The sequence below is a fragment of the Pristis pectinata genome, chromosome 9 (assembly GCF_009764475.1).
Source record: "Pristis pectinata isolate sPriPec2 chromosome 9, sPriPec2.1.pri, whole genome shotgun sequence".
NCBI lineage: Eukaryota > Metazoa > Chordata > Chondrichthyes > Rhinopristiformes > Pristidae > Pristis > Pristis pectinata.
Window position 1 is genome coordinate 29,667,433 of NC_067413.1, and position 23,437 is coordinate 29,690,869.

General features: G+C 43.5%; 1 protein-coding gene across 2 annotated transcripts in view; it reads right to left on the reverse strand.

The window, feature by feature from the left end:
• Nucleotides 1–23,437, reverse strand: part of dpy19l1l (dpy-19-like 1, like (H. sapiens)) — a 70,568-nt gene that overhangs the window by 1,885 nt on the left and 45,246 nt on the right. The window contains exons 16-22 of one of the 2 annotated variants that reach the window (XM_052022770.1): nt 18,871–18,972; nt 11,149–11,204; nt 10,214–10,238; nt 5,679–5,798; nt 3,546–3,720; nt 1,330–1,429; nt 197–322 (exon numbers count right to left, since the gene is read on the reverse strand). In XM_052022770.1, coding sequence (XP_051878730.1) covers nt 197–322; nt 1,330–1,429; nt 3,546–3,720; nt 5,679–5,798; nt 10,214–10,238; nt 11,149–11,204; nt 18,871–18,972 — 704 coding nt within the window. The remainder of the gene's footprint in view (nt 1–196; nt 323–1,329; nt 1,430–3,545; nt 3,721–5,678; nt 5,799–10,213; nt 10,239–11,148; nt 11,205–18,870; nt 18,973–23,437) is intronic. The other variant, XM_052022771.1, reaches the window with a different exon arrangement.

Consider the following 23,437-nt stretch of genomic DNA (forward strand, 5'->3'; position numbering starts at 1 on the left):
TTCATTGGCATTACATCAATAATTAATCTTGAGGTAATAAATAAACACGAAGGAGGGAGTCTGTTCGAGTCTGCACTGAACCAGGACCTTCCTCAGTTACAGAAAGGCTGAAGCAATGAGGAACAATTACCGTGTATGAAGGAACATGATGGCAACTCGGATCAGAGATCTATTAAAGCTTTAAAATCACACGCACCTCGTTTTTCTCAAGCACCAGGAATCTTCAAAAATAAAATAGTCTACTCCCAACCGGAGCAGCCCATTCTTCACTTCCTCTGCTGACTTCCGACTGTACATTGCATACACCTGTTTTGTTCTTTCCCTGTTTGAGAGCAAGGAGAGATGTTGGTTTGGTTTTAAGGAGGGGAAGAGTGGGGGAGCTGGTTGGGGAGGGGATACTTCAGGAATGAGAGTGTGGTTAGGGTTGGGTGGTTGAGAGGACGCAGTTCAGAGAAGGGAAGCAAAAGCACAGCACTCTCAAATTTCAGCAGATAAGCAATCCACAGTAATTGAGAAGGGTGGGATGGGGAAGTGGGGAGGTAGCAATCCCACTGTGTGATGTGCCGACAAGTGAGAACACTTGAATTCAAGGCTTTAGATGAGAGGGAGGAGGCAGAGAGGCCAGTGGAGATTTCAGAAAGCAACCATCACGTCAAGAGGTGGGGCCCTGCTGACAGAGAAGGAAGAAAGCATGAGTATTGGTATAGCGGGACTGTGTAGTGTGAAAAGGCGTTATCCCAGTCCAAGCCATCAATGTGGGGTGGGGGGGCATTAATTCAGAGGAGAGCGGGAATAAACAAGTGAATGGACAGATAAGTGACAGTATGCTTTGCTGTCAGCACGAGGTTCTCCAGATTCCCTACAGTGGCTCAGACATTGGCTCTGATCTGATGCTGATCTCAATGTCAGGCGAGTGGAGAGGTTAGACTGAGGAAGGCAACACCCAGACAAGCAGATGCCTTGGTAAAAGCTTCCCTTTTGTGGAAGCTTTTCTGGAAGGAGAGGCAGCACCCAATGAATCAGGGAGATGGAAAGATACTGAAACCAGGGGAGGAGGAGTCAGAAAAATATAAGGCAGTAAAAATAGGTCACGATACAACTAAAAACATAATAGCACCATTTGCCTACAAACTCAAAATATCATTCCTTAACAAAGTGCTCAAAGTATTTTCTGAAATGCTTATCCCTCTTTCCATTCCCCTCAGTAAGTGAAATCCTTGGTATTTAAAATACACATTTAAACAAATGAGTATTTGAAAACAGAAGACATTGAAAAGGCTGCCTAAACCAACCACTGTAGACATCTCTGTGAACAGAGGGATCACTCACCTCAGGCCTGCATCTTCATAGTGTGGGTGGTTTACAATGGGCCGTCCTGTTGATAACTTAATGCTCGCCATTGTGGGCATGGCCCCAGCAAACACAGCATCTGAAGGAAGAATGAATGTTTTAATGATCAGAAGACCACTTTTTATTAATAACTATCTGTTATTGCTAACTGGTTATTCAGTTTTAAAACACAATGAAATACAGTTAAATCCTTGTCAGTCTACAGACACAGACACACACACAACTCCTCCCAAACAGCACCCCAGTTACCAATAACTTGGGGAAAAATAGATGGCAACTGATGTACTAGTAGCTGCTCCTGTTATTGCCACTGACTCTTTCTCCCATGTATCCTGCACTAACATCCCAGGAAAATGGTTCTGACTGACCAACTCCTGCCCCTGACCACACAACTGAGCCAGGGCCCTATTCCAATTTCTACACTTGAGTAGTTGGGGTCCACAGAAACTGCAACAATAAATAGCAGCAAAACTTTGTTTAAAATAATTTGCCTTTGGCTGCTGAGCAGCTGCCTTTGTTTGGACTCTAACCAGACCTGGCTGTGCTACAGGGAAAGTGGCCTGTGGAAAATGGAAATATTACGCAACTGTATTAAAGGCAAAAGCAAAACACAGGCAATATTGAGAATTGGTGCATTAAAGAACCTCTGGAACTGAGCATCAGTTCACTAGTACATCAGAACAGAACCTTATGCAGCAGTTGGTTATGTGATGCTGAGATCAGTTTCACAGGGCGGCAGCTGGACAGGGTGTGATCAGAAGCACTCTAGTAGCCCTGATCATAGCTCAATTAGACTTTGCATTGTTACTCAAAAGATGGACCAGAAGTGAAGGTTCACAAGTGGGGCTAGACCTGTTGTACATGGTGATTTAGAAACAGTTACTTGGGAATAAATGGTCAGGGCTATGTGAGGTTTACAAGGAAGGCTCAGACCAAATATCTTTCCAAGAAGCTTCCAAATCCACCTTGTCATTGATATAAGGAAACACACAGGGCAAGTAAAAAATGAAGCTTATAAACCAACATCCTGAGAGGTGCTGGGTTGAAAGAGGAGGGAGAAACCCAGGTGCAATGCAGATGTTGTATTAAAGTGGAGGGTGAAATACTGGGTGAATAAACAAAGAGATGGAATACTAAAGGCAGATAAATCACCAGCACTGATGAAATACATTCTGAGATATTAACAAAAACCAAGGAAAAAAATAACAGGCTCTGAGCATCATTTTATAAATCTGTCCCGAGGAAGAGTAACTGATCCTAAACATTTCTCTGACTGGCTAAGTTTTTCCAGCATTTCATTTTTTATTTAACCTCGCTGGCCACAGTCTTGTGCTGGAAGATTGCTGCTGAAGTTACACCATTCATTAAAAAGCGATTAAGAGGAGAGCTGATAATTATAGGATGTTCAGTGCTGGCCAAGCTCCTGAGGTAAGCTCAGCGAGCAGGGTAGTGGGAAATGGAATTCAGTTGGATAAACACGTGGCAGTGTGTTTGGACAGGCAAACCGGGCCAGACAATACATGATCACTTTAAGTTATGGAATTTAGGAATTGTGGGCAATGCTAGCATTTACTGCATGTATCACAGCCTGTGAACTGAGGAGCCAGTTACAACCACACTGGCTGGTCTGGGATCACAAAAAAAACCAGACCGAGTAAGTACAGCAGTGAACCAGGTAGGTTTTTGGTCACTGCTGCCAAGACCATTTTTAATGGGGGTGGGGTTTGAACTCTCATCTCTGGATCAGTGGTCCAGAGCTTTAACTGTTAGTCCCGTAACAACCCCTCAGCTACCCTAACATATGGTCACATATAAAAATGTAGAGGGACAGAGAGATCATAAACTGCTTGACCACAGATCCAGGCAACAGTAAGAATAGGCAGAGATGGGATATTTGCTTTTACCTTAATGCCACTAAAAGTTGAATTCACAACATCCCCTCACCCCCTACTCTTTAAATCTGACCAAACCCACGGAAAGAAGTAAAATCTCAGATACGGGGTCTGGCAGAGAACTCCCCCACAACAGGACCTGAGATATTGCACATTGTTTGGCACATCTGGAGCAGGTGTGTGGAGCACCCAAAGGCAGTGTGGAAAACTAGTGCTGGATTATCCTGCTGGTTTACATTTTGAAATGATGCCTTCACTGGTATGAAGCTGTGTTTAATGACAAATGTCACAACAGTGACTTACCCTTCTTGGTGTTTTCTTTGATCCACTCCAATAACTCCTCCTGGGGGAAGTTGCTGAACTCTCCAATGATGCTCCACTGCTCTTTCAGGTTCATGGCTCCTTGTACAGCCATTGCCGCCAGTATCACACACACAAATATCTGGTGGTGGGATTTATTCCTGATCCACCATAAAAGCTTCACCACAGGAAGGAAAATCAAAACTCATGAATAAACTTTCAATATAACAAAGGAAGTACCAGGTTGGTGTAGATAGAGAATTCAAAGACTTGTTGAAGAATAAATCCAACGTGAACAAATAGCAACAACTGGTTCAAAAGGAAATATGTGATTTCACAAATTCTTCTAAAATGGGCACAACTTACTGCTGTATAACTCCCACTGTCTGTGTGAAGAAGTACCAGCAGCCTAGACAGAATGAAAAACATTAACCCATTTTCCATGGCACAGAGGTCAGTATCCAGAGGAGATGAATTTCAGCTGTTTAATTGTTGGGGGAGTGGAGGATTATAGGGATGTCAAGGGAAACATTTGCCCAGAGAGAGGTGGTTGTCTAGAACTCACTTCTGAAATGGTGACGAAGGCAGAAATCCTCATCACGTTTAAAATGGCAATGGGTGAGCACATGAAGTACCGGAGCAGTGGACTGAAGGCTGGCGAGGAGCCTACACGCTCCCATATTTGGTCAGCACAACGGGGCAAGTGGCAGCTTCCTGTCTGACTTTATGAAAAAAGGAACAAGAGGAGCTTATTCCACCATTGCCCATACTCACATCTACAACCCTGCTTCCTCAATCTCTCTGAGTAACTCTGCAATGACTTTGCTTGCAAGTACTGACCCAATTTCCTCTCAAAGCCACAGCTGAAGGGCAGTGAACTCCAGAACCAACAACTCACTGCATAATGAAGCTCATCTTCAGGTAGTCTTTGGTTCTTTTGCCCATTGCTATAAAATTTATTCTCTCTGGTCCTACTATCAATGGGAACAACCTCTCGGCTACATCCCTCAAGTCTAAAAATATCACTTCTCCCAACCTTCTCTGCTTCAAGATCGACAATCCCAGTTTTTCAGTCCTTCCCTTGAAAACAGGTGGAGGTAGGTGAGCAGTAATGATCAGAAGAGCTGAGAATTCTTTTCCAGGGACATTTTCCCCTAGTCCCAGCTCTCCCCATATTGAGAGCTGAAGTCAGAAGGAGCATTTTGAATGACTTGGCAAAGTGAATGTGGTGTTGGGCTTGGGAGTTGTTGGACTGACTCACCCAGGCAGGTGGAGAGGGTTCCATCTCACTCCCAACATGTACCTTGTCAGGAGGTGAGTCATTCTTTCTGTAGCCCACCCAATTGCTTCTCATCAATGGTGACTCCCAGACATTGATGGTGGGGGACTAGGTGATAAAATAAAACACGAAGAACTGGAACTACTCAGGTCAGGCAACCTTTTCTGGAGGGAGGCAAGCAGAGCCTCATCATGAGATCACACCATGGGCCTGAATCCGGGCCATCAGTACTCCTGGATGAAGGAACATCAGTTTGGTCCATCTCAGAGAAGGTCTGGAGTTTGGTTCTGAGCTGCCACACCTGAACAAGTGTCAATGCAAAGTGGTTTTAGCTTGGATGCTCCTTACCCTAGGTTACCTGGAGAGACAGAGAATTAATATTTCCAGACCTTCCATCAAATCCATTCTGATGATGAATGGTCATTCATCTTAAATGTTACTATCTGCAGCTTTCAGAGTCAGGTGGCAGACTCCCTCTTGTTGAAGACGTTCATTGTTTGGTGCATTTGTGGAGCAAATATTACTCGTTTAAATGCTGTTCAGGTCTCGAGGTAGCCCATGCCTGTATGCAGCATTTGTTGAGGAGTTTGCAAATGGAACTGAACGTGTACAATCATCAGCAAACCTCCCACTTCTGCCCTTGTGACAGACGGAAGGGCATTGATGACCATGCTGCTTATTGATGGGCTTCTGTGATGGTAGGGATCTCTGGAGGAAGATTAAAACTCCAAAACACTGCAGAATGAAACTTGGCCCATACAGTGCAGCAACATTTGTTGGAAATCTCAACTGACTGTCATGTGTCAGAGTCTGTGGTGGACACACGTGGTTAAACTCCACTGTAGAACTTATCTTACCTGTCTGGAACAAATCAGAGAAGCCATGAGGCACATGTGAGGCGTGAGGAAAAGTTTGAGCCTCATGATGAGAATGGCCAGCAGCACAAATGCCACCAATTGTAAAATGTGATAGACCAGCTGTGGAGAGAAACACAAGTCACACATAGGCTTTATACAGTTCCAATCGGAAACAGCTCTGACAATATCAAACATCCACAAGCCCTCCCATACATCTTGACACAGCCATCACTGTCCCAAGCTGGAGGGCAATGCAGCACAAGACCTCAGGACAGACACCCACAGTTGGCTCTGGTCCCAACAGTCAGCAGGAATGAGAGGAGCAAATATGTAGGAAATCACAGATAGGTGTAGGAATAATGTAATAGTAGGAGATTTTAACTTCCTGAACATTGACTGGGACTGCCATAGTGCTAAGGGATTGGATGAGGCTGAACTTGTTAAGTGTGTCCAAGAAGTTTTCTGAAGCAACATGTAGATGGCCCTACTAGAGAAGGGGCTGTAGTCGACCCCCTATTGGGAAAGGAGGCTAATGTATCAGTGGGGGAGCACATGGGGACCAGTGAGCAGAATTCTATTAGTTTCAAGATAGTTATGGAAAAAGATGGGACTGATCCTCAAATTTAAGTCCTAAATTGGGGCAAAGCCAGTTTTAATGACATCAGACAGGAAATCTCAAAAGTTGATTGGGAGAGGCTGATTGCAGATAAAGGGATGTCTGGCAAGTGGGAAGCTTTTAAAAGTGAGATAGGAGAGTTCAGGACCAGCATGTTCCTGAAGGTTTGGTCAGGAAAATGGAGGCATATGTCACGTATAGACAACTGGAATCAAGCAAGTCCCTGGAATATTAGAGATATAGGAGTACACATAAGGAGGAAATCAGGAGGGCAAAATGGGGACATGAAATATCCATGGCAGATACAGTTAGGGAGAATCCTGAAATATTCGATAAGTATATAAAGAGCAAAAGGATAACTAGAGAGAGAGTAGATCCCCTTAAGGATCAGTGTAGTAACCTATGTGCGGAGCCATGGGAAATAGGTCTTAAATGAATACTAATCGTTTGTATTTACCAAGGAGAAGGACGTGGAAGCCAGTAAGTTCAGGGGAGGGAACAGTGATCTCCTGGAGCATATCAACATTATGGAGGAGGTGGTGTTGGAGGTCCTGAAATGCACAGAGGTGGATAAATCTCTAGGCCCTGACCAGGTATATCATAGGATGTTGCTGGAAGCATGGGAGGAGATTGCTGGGGCCTTGGCAGAGATTTTTCTAACTTCGATAGTCACGGATGACTGGAGGATACCTAACGTTGTGCCTTTATTTAAGAAAGGAAGCCGAGATAAACCAGGGAACTACAGGCCAGTAACCAGCCATGCATAAGTGGTGGGAAAGTTACTGGAAGGGATTCTGTGAGAACGGAAAGGCAAGGGCTGATTAGGGATAGTCAGCATGGCTTTTGGTGGGGGAAATCATGTCTCACCAATTTAGTTGAGTTTTTTTTTTGAAGAGATGACCGAGAGGACAGACAAGGCCAGGATGCTGGGCGTTGTCCATATGGAGTTTAGCAAAGCCCCACAAGGTATACTGATCAAGGAGGTTAGTTTATATGGGATCCAGGGTGAGCTAGCCAATTGGATACAAAATTGGCTTGGCTGTAGGAGGCAGAGGGTGGTGGTGGACGGTTTTTTGGACGGGAGGCCTGTGACCAGTGGTGTGTCACAGGGATTGATGCTGGGTCCTCTGTCGTTTGTCATATCTATTAATGATTTGGATGAGAAGTAGTAAGCATTATTAGTAAGTTTACGAATGGATCCAAAATTGATGGTGCGGTGAACAGTAAAGAAGGTTGTCTAAGGTTACAACAAGATATTGATCAAATGGGAAAGTGGGCCAAGGAATGGCAGATGGAATTTAACTCAGACAAGTGCAAATTATGCATTTTAGGAAGTTAAACCAGGAAAGGACATACACAATGAATGGCAAGACCCTGGGGAGTGTTGATAAACAGAGAGACTTCGGGGCACAAGTACATAGTTCCCTGACGGTGACAACACTGACAAGTATGGTGAAGGCGGCATATGGAACGCTTACCTTCACTGATGAGTACAAGAGTTGGGATGTCACGTTACAGTTGTACAAACATTGGTTAGACTGCATTTAGTGTATTGTGTGCAGTTCTGATCGTCACACCATTGGAAGGATGTGATTAAGCTAGAGAGGGTGCAGAAAAGATTCACAAGGGTGTTGCCTAGATTGGAGGGCTTGAGTTATAAGGAGAGACTGGATAGGCTGGGACTGTTTCCCCTGGAGCGACGGAGGCTGAGAGGTGACGTGATAGAGGTTTATAAAATTATGGGAGGCATAGAGAAGGTAGATAGCCAGAGTTTGTTTCCTGTAGTAGGAGTGTCTAAAACTAGATGGAACAGGTTTAAGGTGAGAGGGAGGAGATTTAAAGGGGATCTGAGAAGTAAATGTTTTTTTATATATACACAGAGCAGCTGGTATCTGAAATAAGCTGCCAGAGGAGGTAGTGGAGGCATGAACGGTAACAACATTTAAGAGGCATCAGGACAAGTACTTGAATGAGCATGGCATAGAGGGATATGGAATTAATACAGACAAATGTGATTAGTATAGAGTGGTATTATGGTTGGCATAGACACGTTGGGCCGAAGGGGGGCCTGTTTCCCTGCTATACAGTTCCATGACTCTATAACCCCTATGTCCCCAGGACATTTTAATCCAGGGGCAATCAGCAGAAAATTCTTGCTGTTCTGTGAGGAGCTGGAGCTCTTCAGAAGCTGAATAGTCATAAAGTCATTCGCCATGGAAAAAGGCCCTTCAGCCCAACTTGTCCATGCCAACCATGATGCCCATCCAAGCTAGTCCCATTTGCCAGTGTTTGGCCCATATCCTTCTAAACCTTTCCTATCCTTGTAACTGTCCAACTATCTTTTAAATTATATTAATGTACCTGCCCCAACCACTTCCTCTGGCAGCTCATTCCATACATGTTCCACCCTCTGTGTAAAAAAAAACTGCCTCTCAGGTTCCTATTAAATCTTTCCCTTCTTACCTTAAACCTATGCCCTCTAGTTCTTGATTCCCCAACCCTGGGAAAAAGACTAAGAACATTCACCCTATCTATGCCCTTCATGATTTTATACACCTCTATAAGAACATCTCTCAGTCTCCTATGCTCCAAGGAAAAAAAGTCCTAGCCTGTCCAACCCCTCCTTATAACTCGGAGTTCTGACAACATCCTTGTAAATCTTTTCTGCACTCTTTCCAGTTTAATCTTTCCTATAGCAGAGTGACCAAAACTTAACACAATACTCCAAGTGAGGCCTCACTAGCATCTTGTTCAACTGCAAGATAACCTCCCAACTTTTTACTCAATGCCCTGACTGATGAAGGCCAGCGTGCCAAGAGCTTTCTTCACCATCCTGTCGACCTGTGACTCCAATTTCAGGGAACCATGTACCTGAACTCCAAGGTCCCTCTGTTTTACAACACTCCCCAAGGTTCCACCATTTACTGTGAAAGTCCTCCCTTAATTTGACTTTCCAAAATGTAACACTTCGCACTTATCTGAATTAAACTCCATTTGCTATTCCTTGGCCCACTTACCCAGCTGATCAAGATCCCCCTGTAATTTTTGATAACTTTCTTCCCTGTCAACAATACCACCTATTTTGGTGTCAGCTGCAAACTTACTAACCATGCCTTGTACATTCTCATCCAAATCGTCGATATAGATGACAAACAATAATAGGCCCAGCATCAATCCCCGGAGAACACCATTAGTCACAGGCCTTAGTCCAAGAAACAACCTTCCACCATCATTCTCTGCTTCCTACCGTCAAGCCAATTGTGTATCCAATTAGTCAGCTCTCCTTGGATTCTTGGAATGGTAGGAGTTGTTCAGAAACCAGACCTGGCGTCTATTGGTGGCTGACTTCTCTTGTAGGAATCAGTGCAGACTCTGGCCCTATTCTCAGTGGGCAGAAAGTGATTAACTGAATGCATTTCCCCAGGTAGCCGAGAGGCAGCTGATGATACCAAACTGGCAGAGATCTGAAGCCACAGAGAGTGGTCCACCTACCACATAAACAGAGTAAAATAGGACAGAATTCCATCCCAGCCACATCCTGTGCATATTCTGACACCAGTGAGATTTTTGCCCATTTTGCACTCTCCCATCTCCCAAGACCTCAGGGCCCTAAATACACAAGTCCTTAATTCATAATCTATTGAGAACACTTGTGCAGTGGGTAATGGTCAGAAGATATCGAGTTACAGCATAAATACTCTAACATCCAGTTAACACCCCAAGGTCAGCAGCCTGAACAGGGGAAGGCCGATTGGTGCTGCTTAAAACCAACATAAGAATGGTGGCCAACCTCGAAATTACATGCTGGATAGTGAGTCCAGTATTAAGATTTCAGTGTTATCTTTCTCCAGCAATCTAAGCCCAGCCATTTAGTAACAATTCATAAAGCCTTGTCGTGAAGCACTGATAAATGTGTTACCTCTCCTTGGGTTGCACTCTTCCTCCTACAAACAAAAACAAACACACTTTAATTGGAGGCACAAGAAACTGCAGATACTGGAATCTGCTGAGTTCCCGCAGCAATTTGTTTTTCGAAACACGTTTTAATTAAACTTGCTCAAGTTAAACACAAGTGACAGCATCCACCAATGGTGAGCTAGAATTTGTTTATAATTCACCAAAAGACTAAGGCTACGATATATATTTGTGTCAAATGGCATGTATCAAATGTTGCCCAGAGGATCTCTGTCACCACTAACTTCAAATATCTTACTCTGTGGGTGCACTGATCCATGGACGGGAGGTGGGAGCAGCTCCCAGAAGACTCTTCAGGAACAGAGCCTTGTGGTCTACCCCTCTTTGTTCAGGTTCCTTTCTGGGGAAACTTTGCCCACAACCCACCCCTCCTGCTGTGGTGGGCCAGAGGGATCATGAGTGAGGCTCCCACATTCCAGCCCTCACCTTAGGGCTCAGTCAGAGCCACTTCACTTCTTGGCACCCCCAACACCAAACTCACTAATGTCCCAGGAAACCTGATGTAAGTGATCTCCTTAAATACTGTCAGTGTAAGGCTAGGTTCTGTTCATTTCTCCTATCCTGTACTCAACCACTAGAATGGTAACTGCATACATGCAAATCAATTTCCCAGGGAAATGCCACTAGTGCTGAGAGAGTGTGGATGAGAGTGGAGTGACACTGTGCGTGTGCACATCTCATACACAGAACCATGCTGCCAGAAGTTGCATTGGCTGCTAAGATCTGAAATGTTTTTAAGCAACTGACTTTACAACAGTATGGCATCTAAAAAGCACACTGCCCTGGGTATGATTAGTTCTGTGTTATAAACCTCTGGCAAAAGCTCAGTCTGTTGCAATTCAAACCCACGGCCCACACAGATACTGTCAGGACACTTACTCCTCCGTGTTTTGGGAATTTCCTCCTTTTAACAAACACAGCAGCTCCCTCAAAGTCTGCAAATAAAATCATATGATTATCATCTCTTAAAACTTTTAGAAGTTGTTAAAAGACTGCATCCTGAAGCATGTTTAAAAGAACAGATTAGATAAGCACATTGTTCACAGCATAGCAGTTTAGCAGAGGTGAAAAATATTCAAAGTGGGCACTAGGAGTGAAAGGTGCTGAACTAAATCCTCTGCACACAGGGATTGAGAAATACCTGCGGAGGGGGGAGTGCAAGAGTGACAACTGGGGCAACTGCCACCTCCCTGAAACTCCACAGGGTCACTCCCAGTGACTCATTTGTTAAGAAGCTATAATTAAATAAGGAAGGTACCAGCTCAAGCCATGATCCCCACTGGACCCACTGCCAATCTCACTTAATTCCCAGCTGCTGACTCTGTGGTCTAGAGTTGGGGAAAATCCTGTCACTGGAAGACTGTGCTGACCTTGCCAGCTCTCACAGCTCCAGCCTCATGAAGCCACAGCACCACAGAAGCTGTGGGTTCCAGATCCCTGTGAAGCACACTGTCATCACCCTGAGCATCTTGGCCTGGAGTTTTATATTTAGATCCCACCACAATTCAATTTCAGTAAGTCATAAAGTCAGCTCCCCAATACCACAAGGGCAATTGGAATTATTATTTTAATTTAAGAGTACAAGAAGCAAGCTATCATGCTATATAGCACTGACAATTTAGAATGAGGACATTCAGTTCAATCCACCTATGTCAATGCTAGTTTTTCTGATGGATATACCTGATTGAACCTCATTTCCTGGCTTGCTCACAGTATTGGTTTGCACCCACTCAATCCCACTTTAAACATTACAACCTCTCCTAGAACAGAAGTGTTCTATGATCTAACGGTGACTGATGGCTGAGAGTTTGAGCCTACAGACTGATGCTTCCATTAGCGTGCTGAGAGAGCACTGCACTGTTGGTGAAACCTACTTGCACACGAGGCATTAAACTGCAGCCCTGCCTGCCCTCTGAAGTGCACACTAAAGGCCTACAATGCTATTTGAGGTTTTGGAACCTTCCTACACAGAAAATGGTTGCTGCGGTTCCTACATTCCAACATTGATCACACTTCAAGAGCACTGTGAGGCATTTCACAATGCATTGCAGTGCTGAGAGGAACTGAAGAAATGCCATTGCTCCAATTGGACAGTTATGTGAAATCATCATTCTAACTCATGGATTAAGAGGTTCATAGAGTTATATAGAACGGAAAAAGGCCATTCAGTCCGAATCGTCCATGCTGACCAAGATGACTACTTACGCTGGTCCCATTTGCCTGTATTTGATCCATGTCCTTCTAAATCTTTCCTATCCATGTACCTGTCCAAATACTTCTTTAAAATGGTGTAACTGTACCCACCTCTACCACTTCTTCTGGCAGCTCATTAAATATACTCACCACCCTGTGTGTGGAAAAACTTGCCCCTCAGATGCCCTTTAAATCTTTCCCCTCATAAATTAAGCCCTTCAGTTTTAGACTCCCCTACCCTAGGAAAAAGACTATCTACCTATCTATGCCGCTCATAAATTTTATAAACCTCTATAAGGTCACCCCTCAGCCTCCTTCATTCCAGGGAAAAGAGATCCAGCTTATCCAATCTCTCCTAATAATTCAAGACCACCTGTCCAGGATATATTTCTGTGAATCTTTTCTGCATCCTTCCTATAGCTTGGTGACTAGAACTGCAACTGTGGCCTAACCAACACCTTGTACAACTGGAACACGATACCCCAACTCCTATACTCAATGCCCTGACATACAATACTTTGAACCTCCACTGCTTTATAACTTTTCACCAATCAGAAAATGCTCCATTCTATCCATTTTAGGTTCAAAGTGTGTTGCCTTTATTGAAATCTGTTGCCACATTTAATTTCCCTTTGCCTTTTATTGCTTCAGTTATACTGCTTGCAGTGATGCCTATCTCTGTGCTGTCAGCAAACTTGCATACATATCTGTTCATCCCTGTTACTTATAATCATGGTGAATACGTGTAACTTCAAAGTTCATCAGTTGCAGTCTGCCAAGCCCTCCCTACAGTTCGTACCTTCCTGCCTACCTACCTTTCTAACCATGCCTAAAATTAGTTCAACACGGTGGTTCAAATAATTTAACAAACTCAACAGTTGGACTTGTAACTTCCACTTCTCTGACTGCTGATAAACCTTTTAGTTATTGTACCATTTTTTGATAAGTCATGGTAGTGTAGTGGTTAGCGTAACACTATTACAGTGCCAGCGATGGGGGTTCAATTCCGGTTGCTGTCTGTAAGGAGTTTGTACGTTCTCCCCATGACTGTGTGGGTTTCCTCCATGTGCTCCGGTTTCCTCCCACATTCCAAAGACATACGGGTTAGGAGTTGTGGGCATGCTACATTGGCGCCAGAAGTGTAGCGACACTTGCAGGGTGCCCCCATAATATTCTATGCAAAGATGCATTTCACTGTGTATTTTGATGTACATGTGACTAATAAAGATATCTTACCTCATCTTAATTTCTATCAAAAAAAGTCCTGAACATTTCTGAGAAACATTTAAACAAAAATGTAGATTTAATAATTGTTTGGAAAGTGAAACTGCAGAAATGATTTGTAAATGCTCACCTTTCAGTAACCCACAATTGAAACCCCCTCTATTCCTTTCAGGCCCACGCTCCTTCAGTGGTTTCCTCTCATTCTTTAAGACCAGCATTTAATGCCCTTGCCCTAAGCTACCAGGGGCATGGGCTAACAATCTATACACAGGAGTTCAAGTCCCACCACTGCAGTTGTGGAATTTAACTTCAATTAATCATGGACTATGGGGAAACAAACACAGCCTAGTCTTGGTAATGACCATGAAAACTACCAGACTGTTGTGAAAAACCATCCAGTCAACTGGTTTTCTTGGGGGAAGGCAATCTACTGCCCTTACATGCGACTCCAGACCCACCCCATGTGGTTGACTCTCCATTGCCTCTAGAATGGTTTGACAAGCCACTCAGTGTTACCATCATTGCTACATTCAAACAGAGAAGGAATAAAACCAGACAGACCACCTGGCACTGATCTAGGCACAATATGGACTCGTTAAAGTCACTCCCAGACCAATTGACCTTGTGAAATCCTCCTAACGAACTTGTGGAGACTAGAGATTAAATTGGGAGAGCTGTCCCACAGAGTAGTCCCACAGAGTAGTCAAGTGCTCACAGAATCAACCCACAGTCACAAACATGTTCAGCCAGAAGTACCAAACAGATGATTCACCTTGGCTTCATCCCAAGACCCCCAGCATCACAAAAGCATACAGACAATTCAATTCACCTCACTTGACATCAAGGCACAGCTGAGAGGAAAGGCTATGGGACCAGACAACATCCCTGCTGTAGTACTGAAGACCTGAGCTCTAGAACGAGCTGCACCTTTAGCCAAACAGTTATGGTACAGTTACATCACTGAGACCTACTCAACAATGTGCAACATTGCTTGGGTATGTTCTGTTCACAAAATGTAGAACATCCAAACCAGTCAACTACTGCACAATTTTGGCTCCAGACTTATCCCAGTCTTGGTGCACACATGGTCCAAAGAGATGAATTCCAGAGGTGAGGTGAGAACAATTGCTATTGACTTCAGGGTACTATGTTAAAACTGAAATCAATGAACAAAGGGTAAACACACACTTAAGAGTATTGTACACAGTCTGGTTACAAAACTACAGCAAGGACGTGGTAGCAGGAGAGAATGCGGAAGAAATTCACCAGGATGTTGCTTGGAATGGAGGGTTGCAGTTATAAGGAGAGATTGGACAGGCTGGAGTTATTCTCACTGGAATGTAGAGGGGTGACCTTACAGAGGTTTATAAAATTATGAGGAGCATATATAGGATAGATTGTAAGAATCCTTTTCCCAGGGTAGGGCAATCTAGAACTAGAGGGTGCAGGTTTTAAGGTGAGGACAGAGAAATTTAAAGGAGATTTGAGGGGTAAGTTTTTCCACACAGAAGGTAGTGAATACAATTAGAACATTTAAAAGGCATTTGGACAGGTATTTGGATAGGAAAGATGTAGATATGGACCCAATGAGGCAAATGGAATTAGCATAGACAGGCATCATGGTCAGCATGGACAAGGTGAGCCAACAGGGCCCCGTTTCTATGCTGTACAATTCTATGATCTACTCCAGTGGCCGCAGTTATGTTTCATACAAGGGATGACTGTGGTTGTTGAAGGCCAATTAACACAGCCCAGGACATGACTGCAGTGGATCCACAGAGCATTGTTCTCAGCCCAACCATCTTCAGCTACTTCATTAATCACCTTCCTCCCATCATAACATTAGAAGTGATGATTGCACAACTCCTCAGCAAGTGAAGCAGCCCATGTCTGTATGCAGCAATACCGAGTCAACATTAAGACACAGGCTGTTAAGTGACAAATAAAAGTTATACCATTAAACTGCAAGGCAATGACATGAGAGAGTCTAATCACCTCACCTTGACATTAAATGACATTACAGTCCCCCACTATCACTATCCGGGGGGTCACCACTGACCTAAAACTTAACTGGACCAGCCACAAAAATATCATTTGTTCAAGGACAAGTCGGAAACTGGGTATCCTGTAGTGAGTTACTCACCTCCTGATATCCCAAGGACTTTCCACCAACACAGGTCAGGAGTGGAATACTCTCCACTTTTCTGGATGACTGCAGTATTAATAATTCTCAAACTGGACATCATCTGGGACAAAAAGGTCCATTTGACTGGCACTCTATCCCCCACACTAAACGTTCACTCCCTTCTGCCACCAAGGACAAGGGCTGCAGGTTCCCTCCAAGTAGCCCAACATTCTGACTTGAAAATATACCGCTAGTTCTTCATCATAATTGAGTCTAGATCCTGGAATTCTTACCCACTACCACTTTGGAAGCACACAAGCAGCTTCCCGCTCCTTCTCATGGTCAGCTAGGGATGGACAATAAATGATGGCCTTGGCAGCAATGCTCAGATCCCCAAAGCTAATCAAACAAAGCCCGAGGTGGTAGTGGTGAGCTACCGTCTATAACTGCTGCAGTCGATAGAGTGAAGGTACATCTATAATGCTATTGGTTAACACATTTTAGGACCTTGAACCAGGAGCGATGAAGGAACAGGAAAATATGATCAGGCGTTGAAAGTATGAAACTGGGAGGCACGGCACTCCCTTGACATTTGGTGGGTGCAGCCTTAGTGAATCACTGAAGAGCATTTCACAGATATTGTAACTACAATGCAATGGGTGAAAGAGAGAGAAAAGTGGTATGTAGGGGTGATTTGTCCTGCTTTGCGAAAAGTTAAGTTTTCCCCACTGTTGGGTAGATGCTAGTGTTGTAACTAGAGCAGTTGATCAGAAGGCACTGCTAGTTGGGAAATGCAAGTCTCCAGTACTACAGCTGGGATGTCGTTCGGTCCCATAAAGTTTCCTGCTATAAATGCCTTAAGCCTTTTCTTGATATCATATGAACAAATTGAATTGGTCAGAAATTCCAGAGGCTGCAGATGCTGGAATCTGGAGCAGAAAACAAACTGCTGAAAGAACTCAGTGGGTCGAGCATCATCTATGGGGGGGAAGGGAACTGATTGGAGATTGGCTTCTGTGATGGTGGCGATCTCAGGAGGAAGCAGAGATGAATCATGAACTCGGCACTGCTGGCTGAATGTGGTTCTGAATACTTCACCCTTGTCTTTAATACTCGCATGTTAGGCCAAGCCACTTCTGAGGGTGGGGATGTTCTGAGCATCCTTCTCTCTGGTTATGCAGAACATAGAACAACATGCTTGTCCAATTTCTCCTTATAGCTTGTGCCCGCTAATCCAGGCAGCATCCCGGTAAACCTTTCTGCACCCTCTTCAAAGCCTCCACATCCTTCCTGTAATGGGCTAATCAGAACTGCACACAATACTCCCAAGTGCAACCTAACCAAAGGTTTATATGCCTGATGAAAGCATATAAAACTGTCCTGATTCAGGACCCTTCATTATGTCCTGATGAAGGGTCTCAGCCCAAAACGTCAACTGTTCATTTCCCTCCATAGATGCTGCCTGACCTGCTGAGTTCCTCCAGCATTTTGTGTGTTGCTGCTCCAGATTTCCAGCATCTGCAGTCTCTCTTGTATCTCCAAAGTTTTATATGGTTACTTGTTTCTTTATTCACCAACATACATGAATAGATGTGGCAGGACTTGAAGAGCTTTGATCTGATCACTTAGCTCTGTTTATAACATGTTATTTTTATTATTTAGCGCACATGTTGATCTGAATTGCAGCTTCACTAGGCTGGCAGCTCAGCCTGGAGCTGCTGCCAGCAAGCCCTTGGCACCCCTCACTGAACTACAGTTAATCCCTGGTTTGACGAGGGGTACACCAGATGGTAGAGCCAAGAGTACACCAGGCTGTGAGGATACAGACGGTGGTGTAACATACCTCTGTTGCTGCTGCTGACGGTGCCACACAACACTCCCATTGTGCTAGATGGGAAAGATTCAGAACAGATCTTTCCTATCTAATGTGTACTGGTGTGAAGATGGGATTTTACCTCCAGTTAAGGCTGTGCAGTAGTGACACTTACCATCCGTAACAGGAAGACTGCTGAGCTGCAGGTTAAGTAGGTTTCGCATCACCTGCCAGTGACCCAGTTTGACAGCCATGTCCTTCAGAACTCAGCCTGCTCAAACAGAAGGGCCACAGTACAATCACTGAAGTCCCTCACTCAGAGTAGACTCTGTGCCCTTTCTATTCTCAGTGTTTGCTCAAACTGTTGGTCCACATAGAGGAGTATGTTCATGAGCTGAGGGAGGACAGGGGGGTAATCTGGAGGAGGCTTTCTTGTCCATCTTTGGCTAATTGACAGGATTGGTCAGGGGTCAATGTTAAGAACTGCCAGAGCCACTACCCCTTGTATACCATTGTGCTGCTCCTCTGTGGGTCTGTAGTACAGTCAACCCAGGACTGTGCTGGAGGGTTAAGACAGCATGACAACCTGCATAAACTGGGCTTGAATTCCTGTGGGTACAGGATTTGATACATTAGGCACACAGAAACTATTTGCTCTGATAGGGGAAATACAAAGCAAACACAAAATTAGAGCCAAATCATTCAACAATGAAATCAATGACCACTCTTTCCCTCCACACCAAGGAATCGTGGAAGGCTGGAACTCTCCCACAACTGGAGTTGTCATGGTGGGCTCAATGACCCTAGTTCATAAAGAGTTTCAAGAGAAATGCAGCAAAGAGAGGGCAATGGAATGGCCTTGCACCCGTCTTATGAAGTTTGCTTGAATCTCTGTATCTACTCTTTCTCGGAGACAAATCGCTGCTGATGCATCCTCAGATGCACTCTCAGATGCACTGAACTAAATACCTACTTCTGTACAGAAGCAGTAAATGCACATAAAAGCTTGAAATCATGAAATCTGTGACAATAATAATTTGCAAGTTTAACTCTTCCTGAAGATACATTTCTAACAACATAACTAGATAGACTAGTATTACTTGCATGGTTCACTATCCATTCAATTAGTCTATAGAAAAGCCCAAGAAATAATGACAGAAAATTAAATGTTCTTACCCCTATACATCAGATACTGACACCCTTGTCCCAACCCAACTGTCACAGAAATAGAACCTAGTGAGTGTACCTCTGTTCGAGTTTTGTAGAATCGGTCAGGCAATCTTAGGTTGCGAGTACAATAAACGTCTTGTACGGTGGAGGGTGAGTTTTGACACCCCATCCTATCCACCTAAAAGACAATGTAGATACTTCTACTTTGAGGTCAAATTTATTCTATGTGAATCGAATGTACTAATAACTCAATTAAAATACTTTATAACTTAGCAAAATTAACCGTCTAGAATAGCAACAATATTAATTTTGTAATAGCTTCCACATTCTCCAAAGCACATTGGAGGCACAAGGAGATCCTTTTGTTGTTTTGTTAACTGCCCTGTGAACCTCCCTTCCCATTCCAATAGAAACGGTGCTTCTTGCGCTGCACCATCTGGTTTACCATGGGATCAGAAGCCATTCGGTCCATCATGTCTGGACTGGCTCTTTCAAAGAGCTTTCCACTTGGTCCCACTTCCCTGCTTTCTCAGAGGCTGCAGATTTGTTTCCTTTTATAATTTTATCAAATCTTCAATCTTACAGGTACAGTGAACTTGCTTTCAGCTGCGTTTAGACAGCCTTCCAAGTCACAAATCAATATTTTGTTTAAATCTCATTGTCCCTTTGACTCTTGTGCCAGCACCTTAAAGCTATGAATAATTCATCGGGCAACATGGGGTGGGAGTTTGTTTTCATTCAAGGGATCAGGAAAGCCAAACGTGGGTTGGTGAGACGTCTATCAATAGTCTTCTTTATTCCTGGTTGGTTCATCCCACAGGAAACACATCTTGAAAACCATTCCTCCAATTGGTGACATTATCCCAGGCTCACCTGAGTCAGCAGCTTTATTCAATCCTTGTGTGAGGAATCGTTACTGGTTAGCTGAGACGGGCAGTGAGTATTCACATACAACACTCCATAGAGATAAGGCAGAATCCTTTGCCGAGGTTGACCTACATACACCTTTAGGAGGAAGGGTCTCGCCTGCTGCACTCACCCCACTGCCACCCAACGTGCATTAGTTACTCACAGGGCATTGACACCTTGTAGTACCTATGATGCTCTGGTACAGCTGTAACCAACAGGGAAAAGTCTGAATGCATTTTCATTTCGGCAACTAGATAAAGTGCCTACCAAATCTAACAGGGAATTACATCTGACCAAAATACAATGCATCATGTCACACATGGAACTGGTGATGAGAGTTTCAGAACAATGCCAGTTCAGTTTTAATATTTCACATATAAAACTGCCCTGAAAGATTTGTGTTACCAAAAAGAACATTTACAGAAAGTCACTCTCTGAAAGTTTTGCTCACAAAATTAATACTTTGTTGGTGTTATTCACAACTGCAGAGAATTCACAACAATGAAGTATTCCTGAAGTGTGGTAATTGTATAATGAAGGACAGGTGACCACAATTTTTTTTTTAAACACAGCACAGTCACATAGATAATGGCAAGGTTTTCAGTTATATTGTTTGAAAGTTAAATATAGGTGAGGGCTCCAGAAACACACTGGTCAATGGATCCATTGCCTATTTATGAGCATTTGAAATTTTTGAACACTGTTTACTGGAGCAAAATATGATCTGCTGGAGGAACTCAGCAGGTCAGGCAATGTCTGCGGAGGGAAATAGATAGTTGACGTTTCGGGTTGAGATCCTTCAGCAGTTTATTTTTTGCTCCAGATTCCAGCATCTGCAGTACCTTGTGACTTTATTGAGCATTGTATGCTGATGTATTCAAGTTATTGTAATGGTTGTTTGCAATGTCTGTCCTGATTGTAAGATTAACAACACTCCTATGACTAGCAGGGTACATTTGCATTTAGTTCAGTTGCTGGCATAATATGAAGTTGGCCATTGCAAGGCATTTTAAGAAATATTCGAGGGAAACTGAAAAAAAATCTTTTGATTCCCTTCTGAATATGTAGAGTTCCTGGGACTCTTGATAAAGTTGTATAGAGTGGGCATTTTCTCGACAGTTGATTGATCACAAAAGAACTGTTCCATAAATCTGCCTGACTACTAGATTATAGATCTAGACTACTAGATTGTACTAGACTACTAGTACAAGGGAATTAGTTTAAGGGATAAAGTTAGTCCAAATAAGTAACTAATGCAGGATGCCAGAAACAGACTGCACCAGCAACAGTCTTCTCCTTAGGCAGCCCCAGGTATTGAGGATAATTTGCTTCCACTTATTTGGTGGGTTTTGCTAATGAGGCCAATGTTGGAACCACTGACTCTTTCAGAGGGGGCAGGAAGTGGGTGACAGGGCAGGCGAGTGGGTGGACTCCTACTGCCACTCCTGCTGCACTTATGTGTGTCCCCAACACATGGACTCAAGGTTCTCACTCCCAGCCCAAATGCTCTTTCTCCACTTTAAGCAGTTGTAGAATGGAGGTTCCCCGAGTCAGTGGGGATATTACATTTCTTTAAGGAGGCTTTGAGCACATACTTCAATCCCTTGTGTCTGTTTGGTAACATCCTCCCTCAACAGAACTCAGAATAGAGTGCCTGTTTTGGGAGTCCAATGTCAAGTACGTTAATGACATGGCCTGCCCAACGGATCCAAGTAGGGCTTCAATATTGTGGATGCTGTCCTGGGAGAGGATCCTGACATTGGTTCATGTACTACTAAAGTTGGAGGATTTTGCAGAATGTTAGTGAAATCTCTCCAGTGCTTCAAGGTTCCTGCTGCAGGGAGTCCAGGTTGCAGAAGCAAATAGGAGGGCAGGGATCAAAATCACCAGATGAACCATGAGTTTTGTGCCAGGTCTGAGGTCTTAATCTTTAAATTCTTTTTTTCTAAAAAATCAACCAAAGACATGGAAGGGGGTGATGAATTTTATCATCAATGTTTGTCTTCACCGAGCAGTATATTCCAGGGTCTCACTGCAAACCTTTGTTGTCTGAGGGCAGTGTGGTGCAGGAGCAATTTGATCCTGCAGATGGCGAGTGGGAGGTTCATCCTCTCATATGCTTCAATGAACAAGTTGATGCTGGCTTGGAGCTTGTGCACTACAGGCATCATTAGCTCCATTACCCAGACCTGAGTGGCCTTGGTTCTAACGTATAGTTATCATAGGTTGAACAGGTTCCCATTAGTTCTGTAGATTAGCTTCATTCCCAATGAAAGTTTGTTGGAGGTGAGGTGCAACTGTGCAGCAAAACACTGAGAAAAGTATTGGGCATTGCTGCAGACTCATGTGACACTGATCTTCACTGAGCTTGGCTCTGCTGTAGACCTGTTGCATGCCATTGTGGAGCAATGTAAAATGGAGATGAATATGTAGAAAGCTGAAGTTGAAGATATTCCACAGTCCCCCCATATCCCACCCCACTAACTGATGGCACTAATACCAGTGATTTAACCATAACTACAGCAATGGCTTACGTCTCAAAACCAGGTAGCCCGGCGCCTGCTGAAAGATGCACTGGGAAATAAAATACACCAACTTCAGATGTTGAACATCCATGATAGAAACAGAAAGTGTTGGAAACAATCAATAGCTCAGGCAGCATCTGTGGAAAGAGAAACATTGTCTTTAAGCTGAGATGTCAACTTGTTTCTCTTTCCATAAATGAAGCTTGAGCTGCATTTCTGGAATTTTCTGATTTTATTTCATATTTCCAGCTTCTGTAGTATGTTAATTTTCATTAAGTGACTTTAGTTCCCATCCCATTCAAATGGCTGCCTATTCATTTGAAACATTAGTTACTCATGGATTTACTTCTTAAAACTACTCTCATTTAAAGTCAGTAAGTCCATTTACTGATTAGTTCATTTTTGTTTCTCCCTCCACAGATAGTTCTATAACTGCCTGCTTTTTCTGATTTGGTCAGGTTACAGACACTGTAATTGAGTATGTGTTTAACATGTGTTACGTATACACCAGTTTAATCAAAAAGTTAGTACCAGAGAAAATTGATATTTACTAGCATGCCTTCTCAGGCAAGGAACACCCAACACCAACCACAGAGGTAGTTTGTTTAATATCTTCAAGTTCAAAAGCAAAATGCTGAAAAACTGAAACAAAAAGTGCTGGAAATACTCAAAGCAGGTAGCATGTGGAAATAGAAACAGAGCTAATGCTTCAGGTCAATAGTCCCAGTTCTGATGAAAGATCAGGACTTGAAACATTAACAGTTTCTCTTTTGACAAACACTGCCTGACCTGTTGATGTTTCCGGCATTGTTTTATTTAACTAGACTTCCAAAAACTTGCTCTGCATGGCTCTACATTGCGCACTCAGATTTTGGTTGGTGTTCAAACTCATGACCTACTCGTTCAGGCAAAAGAGTGGGACACAGTATGAAGTCGACAACTGATCCCACTCACTGAACTCTGCATTATCAGATGTTAACCTCTCCAGGCTTTGTTAATTTGTTTGCTTTACATTGTTTATATTCAGCCTACTAATCACCTGCAATGCCATTTAAACCGATGATTTGATACTGTTGTAAATCTAACACGCTTTAATTTGCTGCTGCCTGATTAATTTCCTCCTTCACGTTTGCCACATTCCTCAATGCTAAAACACTTGTACGTTCCCCATCTAACAGGCCAATCACAAAACCATCTTGCAATCATCCA